The sequence below is a fragment of the Leptonychotes weddellii genome, chromosome 15, assembly GCF_054177405.1.
Source record: "Leptonychotes weddellii isolate Sample4059 chromosome 15, ASM5417740v2, whole genome shotgun sequence".
Classification (NCBI taxonomy): Eukaryota; Metazoa; Chordata; class Mammalia; order Carnivora; family Phocidae; genus Leptonychotes; species Leptonychotes weddellii.
The window spans coordinates 18,876,569-18,886,905 of record NC_138383.1 but is presented as its reverse complement, the minus strand read 5'-3'; the positions used below and the strand labels follow the sequence as shown (position 1 = coordinate 18,886,905).

General features: G+C 40.4%; 1 protein-coding gene across 1 annotated transcript; it reads right to left on the bottom strand.

Moving 5' to 3' along the window:
* Nucleotides 1-3,786: 3,786 nt before the first annotated feature.
* Nucleotides 3,787-8,395, bottom strand: KRT24 (keratin 24). The gene is made up of 8 exons (XM_006745140.3): nucleotides 7,574-8,395; nucleotides 6,678-6,760; nucleotides 5,994-6,150; nucleotides 5,566-5,727; nucleotides 5,342-5,467; nucleotides 4,803-5,020; nucleotides 4,316-4,446; nucleotides 3,787-4,121 (listed from the first exon to the last, which is right to left on the bottom strand). The coding sequence occupies exons 1-8, from the start codon at nucleotides 8,210-8,212 to the stop codon at nucleotides 4,018-4,020; spliced, it is 1,620 nt and encodes a 539-aa protein (XP_006745203.1). The 5' UTR covers nucleotides 8,213-8,395; the 3' UTR covers nucleotides 3,787-4,017.
* Between the last annotated feature and the right edge of the window lie 1,942 nt (nucleotides 8,396-10,337).

The following is a 10,337-nucleotide window of genomic DNA, read 5'->3' as shown; positions in this document are numbered from 1 at the left end:
AATGTATCTGAAGGGGCACATGCACGCAAATGTTTATAGCAGTAATGTCCACAGTAGCCAAAGTGTGGAAAGAGCCCAGATGTCCATTGACAGATGAATGGATAAAAATGTGGTGTATATATATATACACAATGGAATATTACACAGCTATCAAAAAATGAAATCTTGCCATTTGCAATGACATGGATGGAACTAGAGGGTATTATGCTAAGCAAAATAAGTCAAACAGAGAAAGACAATTGTCATATGATTTCACTCATATGTGGAATTTAAGAAACCAAATAGAGGAGCATAGAAGAAGGGAGGGAAAAATAAAACAAGATTAAATCAGACAGGGAGACAAACTACAAGAGACTCTTAACCATAGGAAACAAACTGAGGGTTGCTGGAGGGGAGGAGGGTAGAGGGATGGGGTACCTGGGTGATGGGCATCAAGGAGGGCACATGATGTAATGAGCACTGGGTGTTATATACAACTGATGAAACACGGAACTCTACCTCTGAAACTAATGATACATTGTATGTTAATTAATTGAGTTAAAGTAAAATAAAATAAAGTTAAAAAAGGGCAAAAGATAAATAAAATAAAATAAAACTCTGTAGGGGTGCCTGGGGCTGGCTCAATCGATAGAGCATGTGACTCTTGATCTCAGGTTGTAAGTTCAAGTCCCACATTGGGTGTAAAGATTACTTAAAAATAAAATCTTAAATATAAAAGTTGGAAAAAAATTGTGATTTTTATGTTGTTATTATAGATATCACAAGTATTAATATTTGATCTTCATGGAAACTTTTGGGTGTGGAACACTCAGCGGGGAAAGCACAGTTACCTTATCTCAAAATGGTGCCACAAAGCCATTGTTTGCCTAAAAACCATCACGGAGACTTAAATCTGACTTCTTGGTCTTAGGAAAACTAATATAAAATCATTTGAAGTAATTTATTTTACAGCTAGCTGCAAGCAATGAGTAAAGCTAAAGGCAGTGCATGTTTCTAAGGTTAGGGTTTTGAATGAATTGACAGAGGTTGGGATGTTGTGAAACACTCCCTAGCTCTACAGTGTCAGTAAGAAGCAAGCTGGGGCCGTGCGATGCAGTCCTAGTGCAGTTTTAATGAGCTCCTGTATCCTTTCATGTTCCTTGTGATTTGGTTAATGAAATAAACACACCCTCTCCCCCATTCCCCAGGAATCCATGTACTTTACACATGATAGATCAGTGATACATTCTGGGCTTGTCCTCTCTATGCCATTTAAATGTTAATATAAAAACAATTGGTTGAAGTGTTATCTCAGTGTTTGCTCCTTTCCACCTTACCATTTCATATTGCCATTGATACTACAAATGAGTAAATTATTTCTAAAAGGGCTTGACCGATATTTTTCTTTTCTTTTTTTTTTTTTAAATTTTTTATTTATTTTTTTTGACAGAGAGAGACATAGCGAGAGCAGGAACACAAGCAGGGGGAGTGGGAGAAGGAGAAGCAGGCCTCCCGCAGAGCAGGGAGCCCGACGCGGGACTCGATCCCAGGACCCTGGGATCATGACCTGAGCCGAAGGCAGACACTTAACGACTGAGCCACCCAGGCGCCCCCCTTTTTTTTTTTTTTTTAAAGTTGACCGATATTTTTAAAGTGTCCCATTTGAGCCACTGATAAATTTTTAAAGTGTATTACATCCAGTAGTATTTTGTTAATTGAGGAGGTTATTTGGAAAATATTACTCGAGCTACATTCTGGGTGATTTATATTCATCACTTTGTCTTCTCTTGAAGGTCTTTTGAACAGCATCTAATTCCATGAAGTCATTAAGCAAGTTTAGGCTACTTTCCATAGAGTCTCAAATCCTTTGGCTGTTTCCTCTTCTCTGCCTACTACAAACCTTGTTTCTTGCTTCTAATCTTTGTGAGGATGGATACCATGTCCATTCTTGTCCATTTTCCCTTGAGGTCAGAATGACAACAACTATACGAATCTCTGGATCAAAAGTCAGCAGATGAAAATCCTTATGCAAGTAGGCACTGGCTCTTCCTCCTCTTGAGTAAGTCCACTCTTATTTAAAAGTTGATGGATTGCTGAACTTTAGAGTTCCAGAATAAAACATATGCAGTTTTATGTCATGTGGTTTTGAAGTGATTGTAGAGCAGGTCATAATGTGCAAACACCCTATCCTTAACATTTTATTCAGTACTCTAAACTTCAAGGTCTAAAATGGTTCAGTAATTTCACTTTTTTTTTTTAATTTTATTTATTTGAGAGAGAGAGAATGAGAGAGAGCACATGAGAGGGGGGAGGGTCAGAGGGAGAAGCAGACTCCCTGCCGAGCAGGGAGCCCGATGTGGGACTCGATCCCGGGACTCCAGGATCATGACCTGAGCCGAAGGCAGTCGCTTAACCAACTGAGCCTCCCAGGCGCCCCAGTAATTTCACTTTTAAAATTGAAATGCTCGAAACATACCCTACTGCATCTTAGTATGTTCTGGCCTTTTCTATAAGTGATCATTTAGTACAAATGCAGCATCTTAACACATGCCAAGGAAACAAAGAATGAGGGTTTTTGCCTAAAGATGATTTTCAGAGTAGCTGCATATTGTTGCTTTGACATGAGGATAATACCAGCCATCAACGTAGGTACCAGATGGTACAGGACTAGAAGACTACATCTGGGAAGACTCACGGAGAGAGGCTTCCCCAGTGTGGCCATGATGACCCAAGGGGCTGGAGCCTGGACACAACTGCTTTCCATTTGTGTCCTCCCACCATTAATCCAGCCTAGATCAGCTGGTTCATATTTCCAAACTTCTCAGTACAGGACAAATATCCAAGGTTTAATTTACTGTAATGGATTGATGGGAAACATATGTTTGATTTAAGACAACATTGCTGTTTTTGAGTAGTGGTTTTGTGCTTAGCTATTAACTTTGTTCTGTGGTTATCTATTTAAGCCGAAGTCTCAGTGTGCCTGCAGGTTCATTTTTAGGTTTTATTCAAAATGCCTAGCAAATGAAAAACCACATTTTCTGGGTTGTTTTGATTATTAAAGTTTGATACTCTCATACAGCTCTTACTGATTTTATATTTGAAGGTACGATTTGCATAAATTATGTTCAGGTTTATCCTTTGTAATTTTAAATTTGCCTTTCTGTGCCAAGTCTCAAGTTCTTTTCTCGAGGACTGGCTTGTGGGGTTGATTCTCTAGTTTGTGATCTGGTCCTATTAAATTCCTTGAGTGGGAAAGTCCTTACCCAGCTTGGCTTTGTCCTGTGTCTGGTTCTTCCTGGGACTGACTCTGTACCACCTCCTGCCCTACTTTAATAGGCTTCATTATCCCAAGCAAGACAAGATGGAGCCATGTGGCCGATTCAGGGGTAAGGACTTCAGCAATGCAGAGTGGGAAAAGGAAACATCAACTTGGCTAAGTGACAATTTTTGGCTTAGAGATGTGGCTAGATTTTTTAAGGGTAGAAGTACCTGAGATCTTTCCTCTTTGGGGCTTTCAAGGTTTTCAGAAATCTGGCACCCTATCACATATCCCATCTTATTTCCCACGACTTTTTTTCGGGATGCTAAGGTCTAATTTCAGCTATCACTAAGTTCCAGTGAGATGTTGCTAGAAATGCTCACACACCACATGGCTACAATCTTGATTTTTATGAAGAGGGTATTATATAAATAATGAATTAATATTAGTAACATAACAATGAAGCGAGATCGTGACTGATAGCTTTATTTCTAGGTAAAATATTGAATTTCTTTAAAAATTTCAGGAAGCATTTAGTTAACTTGCAAAAGTAAGTTTATTGAAGCATGAAAACAATTAGAGCAAAATTGTCATTTCAACTTTTTCAAGAAGGTTCTAGTAAGAAAAAAAAGAGGATTCAGAAAAATTGCTTGGTCATCTATTTCTGGATGGAAACTTTGCCTGAAGTTATCCAGAAAAATGGTGAGATTGACATGATTTCTTCATTCGTGTCCTTTCGGTTTTTCTCTAAAAGACATTCTTGCTGATCTGGAAATTGCTTATTTAACTTTCACCTCAGACACATTGCTGACTTGAGATGAGATGACTTTGCCGTCCACCACCTCCTCCACGATGGTCTTAGTCACTCTGGTCTTGTTTGGATCTGAAAATCACAGAATCACAATGTCAGTCTGGAAACGATCACAGAAACCCAGATCAAGAGACATTCAGGTGCATTCTTTAAGTTCTCTCTGGGTTAAGATTTTGTAAACTATAGTATATACTTTTTATAAGACAAACGAAGCATGCCTTTACTTTTAAATTATAAAATGATCATGAGCATTAAAAAATGTTTACCTCTTCCTTGGCCAGAACAGCTTCCAGATCTTGAGTCACCAGATACGGACAAATCCCTAGATCCCATGTTTCTGGATCCTGTATTTCTGGATCCTGAGTTTCTAAAATCAGATCCTCCAAAACCAGAACCACTAGAGGAAAAAAGAATTGTTTTCCTTTGTAGTTTGCAAAGGTGGGAGAAACCCTCCATGCAGGGGGCTCTCCCTGATGAAGGTAAATGTCTTCTGATTGGACTGTGTCTCTGTGACTTTTTATTATTATTATTATTATTATTTTAAGTTGGGCATGGAGCCCAACACAGGGCTTAAATTCACGACTCTGAGATCAAGAACTGAACTGAGATCAAGAGTTGGACGCTTAACCAACTGAGCCACCCAGGTGTCCCACTGTGACTGTGTAAACCAAGTCCAGCCCCCAGACCCCTTCTTGGTTTCATTACATAAGTACACCAAGGAATGCACTGATTGGGCTCATGACTTTCACTTACCCTCCCTCTCCATTGAGCAGGCCGCGGTAGGTCTCAATCTCCATCTCTAGGCGGGTCTTGATGTCCAGCAGTTGCTCATATTCTGCGTTCTGGCATTTGGTCTCGCCCCGGATCTGGCAGATCTGCTCCTCCAGGCTGCTGATCTGCATCTGGATTTCTGACAGCTGAGCCATGTAGCCAGCTTCTGTGTCAGCCAGGGTTCCTTCCAGGGAGCTTTTCTAAGAGAAAAAGCAAATCAAAACTCCATGATGAAAAATTCATTTTTTTATAAGGTGCTCAGAGAAGTACACCTTCAAGTTACAACCTATGTTGTTCTATCACTGTTTCCTTAATTTTTGTTGACATGCCTGTTTTTCTTTAAGCTAGATCTTCTATGGAAGTACATTATCTTTAACTGGAATGTCTTGGGCTTTCTACAGCCACAAGCGAATTCTCCTAATGCTGCTTTCATTATGTGCCAAGTGGAACATCTTGGCAAAGAAAGAAAATGGGATCGCTTAACTCCCTGTTGGAGATGTTGCAAACCTCTTTGCACTTACCATGGCCATTTGGGACTGGAGCTCAATTTCCAGGGCTTGCAGAGTGCGTTTCAGTTCTGTTATCTCATTCTTGGCAGAACTGGCTGCCCCCGCGTCCGTAGAAATTTGTGCTTGCAGTGATGCACTCTAGAGAAAAAGAAAATGCCATCACTGCAGGCTGAAGAAATGAGAGGAGGTGGCCTGTGTGTGACTGCCGGCTCAGGCATCCAGCAGTGATAATCTACCTGTTTGTTGAACTGCTCCTCGGCCTCGCGGCGATTTTGCTCAGCCAGCTCTTCGTACTGTGCCCTCATGTCGTTCAGTAACTTGGTCAGGTCAGTTCCTGGAGCAGCATTCATTTCCACGGTCACGTCCCCTCTGGAGCTTCCTTGCATACTCTTCATTTCCTAGTGTGAAGAGAAAAGGACAACCATGATAAGAGAAAACCAAAGACTTCTTAAAATGTGCATAGCCAACAAAAAATTGAAACTAGGACATTAAAGGCTACCCTCGCTTCCCACTAAATTGAGAAATAATTTGCTCATGACTACTTTTTTCCTTGATCATAGGAGTTGGAAATCCATTTAGATAGAACTTATTTTATTTTTACAGAATGGATGTGGGGGAAAATAGGTAGGCCAGAGTCATTTAATAATGTGGAACGTGTTCCTACCTCCTCGTGGTTCTTCTTCAGGTAGGCCAGCTCCTCAGTGAGGCTCTCAACCTGCATCTCCAGGTCAGAGCGTGTCATGGTTAGGTCATCCAGAACTTTCCGCAGGCCATTGATGTCGGCCTCCACGGCCTGCCGGAGATACAGCTCATTCTCATACCTGGAAAGGACAGCAGGAGGACAGGATAGAGCATTTCAGAGTCCATCCATTCTTCCATATTCAAGAAAAAGATTTTTTGTCTGAGCTGTTTGTTTGCTTACTTACTTATTTTTGTAATCTCTACACCTAATGCTGGGCTTGAACTCACGACCCCGACTGAGATCAAGAACCCCATGCCTCTCTGAGCCAGCCAGGCACCCCCTTCTGAGCTATTTGATAAACGAAGGCTACTAAGTTTTCTCTTAGGAATTTTTCCCCTGGAAAGAAAATTATGAACCGAATATTAATTCTGTTGACAGCTAATTTTTTTTAGAACAAACATTTCATCCTTAATTTGCCTCTTTTTTTTTTTTTTTTGTTTCCTTATTGGAGTGGAGTGATGGTTTTTAAAATTTACTCTTGGAATGTTTGTAAATTTAGGTCTTGATCCCCTAAAAGATAGTTCTCTAAATTTAGACTAAATGAAACAGACAGATTGCATTTTATTTTTCCCACAACATTTGTTTGCAAGTCTTCGCTTTTCTTACTTCAGTCTGAAGTCATCAGCAGCCAATCTGGCATTGTTGATCTGCAAAACGATCCCAGCATTTTCAATAGTGGCAGTGATGATCTAGAAAAGGCAATAATAGTGAATGCATCATGGATGCTTTCTACCTGTGTCCGCATGCCCACCTGTGAGGGTAGATGGATGTCCTTGGAGTTGGCTTTTAAAGGTAAATTGCTTTAAAAACTTGCTTAGTAATGACATCTTTATTGATAATCTGGTGTAGTTGGACTACATCTTTCTGCAAAAAGGAACAGTTTGCACATTTACTGGAATAGGCATGGAACGTTGTTTTACAGAGCACAGCCCTCTGCTTATTTCTGTTGCTTTGGAGAATCAGTTATTCTGTAAGTTCTTTCAGAAAATAGTACAGAAAATGAATTTTACTTCTAAAAAGTCCTTAAAAAAATACTTCCCATACAGCAGTGGCTAAACATTTCAGATTCTGCCGCATGCTCATACAATATTTGCACCCAGATTTTCTAGGAAGAAAAACAGTTGTAAAGATGATTTAAATCTAGCAAGACACGAAAATATGTCAACCTGCCAGAATTAATCATGAAAATATCAGATTAAGCTAGTGTTGACTCATTGCCACCATTCTTATATGTACATGTTCATTAGCTGCCTCGCACATGATATAAATTTTGCTCTTATGTAGAAATACTCAGATTTGAGATGCAAACAGATAATTAGAGTGGTTGGATGTCATATACAATACTGTCATAGTTAAAATACACCAAGTCCCATTTTACATGTACAACAAGCAAATATGTCTCTAAATAATTCCTTGACTTGAAATCTTCATTACGGTGTATGATCTGAATAAGAGCAAAAGATACAGAAATAATAGAAACTCAGTAGTGGATAGTGTCTTACCTGGTTCCGGAGATCTTCAATTATTGGATAGTATTTGCTATAATCTTTTCCAGATCCACCATCTCCAGACCCAGGCCCAAATTTCTCATACCACTCCCTGATTTTATTCTCCAGATCAGTGTTGGCCTCCTCCAGGGCTCTGACCTTGTCTAGGTAACTGGCCAGGCGGTCATTGAGGTTCTGCATGGTTTGCTTTTCACCTCCAGAGAAAAGCCCGCCATCGCCAGCACCACCTCCCATCCCACCCCCCATCCCACCCCCATAGCTGTAGAAGCCTCCACTAGCACCAATTCCAGGGCCCCCACCAAAGCCAGAACCTCCACCAAAGCCAGAACCCCCACCAAAGCCAGAACCCCCACCAAAGCCAGAACCTCCACCAAAACCAGCCCCAGAGCCTGGAGTTCCTCCCAAACCACCCCCTACTGAGCAGCTACCAAAACCTCCTCCAAAGCTGCCTCCAAATCCACTGCTTGATCCCCCACTCAGGCCACAGCTGCCGGTTCCTCCTCGGAAGCCCTGGGTAGAGCCACCCCCCAGACCGCATCTGCTTCCACTGCTGAAGCTGCTTCCACCAGCAGACACCCTGATCAAGCCACTGCTTCCAGCCCTGGAAGAGGAGATACGAGACGAGCAAGACATGGTGCTCCTGCAAATGTTTAGCTTGTCCAGGTGAAGAGGAGAGGTACCAGTGAAGCATGGATTTGCAAGCTGCCTTTTTGGCCCTTATATACACACTTTCAGGGTGTTCCTTTTCTGTGTCACTTCTTAATCCCTCTTATAGTTTTGCTAATCTGCAATTGGATAATTTCTTTTTCGTGAACCCACTCTACTGGCTCTTTTTCTGAAGCTAGGTCAGAGCCTCCGGGCATTTACTATCTCCAGAAAAAAATAAGGTGGAGCAAAGCAAAAACTTTTTTTTTTTCCAGAATTACAGTTTTAATCTTTCAGAGGTTTCGATGACTTATAATTCTTTCCTGAAAGAGTAATTCTATTCATTTTGCTTCATGATTTCCCAATTGAAGAACACATCCCCAGATTAGCAAATGCAATTAAAATACTTAATATGATGAGAATGGAAATTTCCCATCAAACTCATAACTTCTGTTCATATTATCCTCTTAAAGTTGAAGTTAGCTTTAGCGTCAGCATTAGTTTTAGATTTACTTACTTGTCCTCTATGATTATTTCAATCAGCGTATTTCTAGGGGTACGTTTGTGTTGAAGTTTTCTTTGTATTCTGAGATCAGATTAGGTATTTTCACTGTTAAGAAGAAAAAATTAAATATAATAGTCTTCTCTGTGTGTACTGTTAGATCTCAGCAACATGTTTATTTGAGCAGAGAATGTCCGGGAAAGATTGGAAACATTTTTAGATAGGGGTTAATTGTCACTGGTGTGATGGTACAAACATGCTTTTCATTCTGACTAAATTTGAGCCTGAGGATGGCGATACCAACTTCCTTTTTTGGAGTCAAATCTTAAGAAACTAAGATGATGCTGATTTCATCTTTGTTTTAAAGATACCTGTAGAAGGGGATCTGAATCCATTTCTGTTAACCAATGTTATGCCTGGAGTCATTGTGCAGGTACTAAAATGTGGCAGTCTACTTTCTGCTCATCTTTTCTCTGTTTTTGTTGAAAAGATATTTAGAAAAGATATGTATCCACTTCCGATAACTAATGTTATGATTGGGATCATTTTATAGATACCAAAATCTAGAATCCTCCCCAGTTCACTTTCTGCTTCCTGTTTTTCTGTCCCTTTGTACTTTAGATTATTTCCGTTTGCCTCTGCTGGTAGTTTCTCTGGTTTAAAAGTTTTGTTTTGTTTTTTGTTAAGACAACTCCTGTAGGACTCCCCCCTTACATGAAGTACCTAGCCTAGTCAATTTCAGAGACAGCAAACAGAATGGTAGTTGCCAGTGGCTGGGTGGAGGGGAAATGGGGAGTTGTTTAATGGATATAGAGTTTCAGTTTTGCAAGATGAAAAGAGTTTCTGGAGGTTGTTTGCACAACAATATGAATGTACTTAACACTACTGAACAGACACAAATGTGAAGATGGTAAATTTTATGTTATGTTCGCTTTACCACAATTTTTAAAAAGTGGCCTTTTTTTAAAAAAAAAAGTGTAGATGTTTCTAAGATCTTTCTTGGCCTCAACTTTATGCTCAAGTAGCTGACTTTTGCTTATTTAAAACTGTTTTTATCTTGGCAGTCTCTGTTAAACTATGTGTGTGCTTTAACCTGTATCATCGATCTTCTGTTATCCATCGTTCTACCTTCTGTTAATTTCTCTGTGGACTGTCTTTGATTGGGACACACTATTAAATAGGTGATAATTCCCTTTGCTGTGTAGCTCTTCAGGATTTAGCTTTTATGTTTGCCTGCCCTGTTTTCACAGTAGTGGTGTGTTACTGTTCTTCTATGGAGGGTGCCATCTCTCCAAGGTGGACAAGGTGCTTCATACACTTTTTTTTTTTTTTAAAGATTTTATTTATTTATTTGACAGAGAGAGACACAGTGAGAGAGGGAACATAAGCAGGGGGAGTGGAAGAGGGAGAAGCAGACTTCCCACTGAGCAGGGAGCCCGATGCGGGGCTTGATCCCAGGACCCTGGGATCATGACCTGAGCTGAAAGCAGTCGCTTAACGACTGAGCCACCCAGGCGCCCCAAACACTTTAAATTGTTAAGCTGGGAGTAATTCTCATCACACCCTTTTAAGGCAGGTAAAAAATGCACCAGCCGTTAAGGTTATGTTGGT

Excerpts from the sequence above, each read along its gene's own strand:
- KRT24 (XM_006745140.3), bottom strand. The coding sequence starts at position 8,212 with ATGTCTTGCTCGTCTCGTATCTCCTCTTCCAGGGCTGGAAGCAGTGGC. Across the intron at positions 4,447-4,802 it reads CTGCTCAATGGAGAGGGAGG|TGGTTCTGGTTTTGGAGGAT; the intron begins GTAAGTGAAAGT and ends TTTTTCCTCTAG. Across the intron at positions 4,122-4,315 it reads CTGTTCTGGCCAAGGAAGAG|ATCCAAACAAGACCAGAGTG; the intron begins GTAAACATTTTT and ends TGTGATTTTCAG.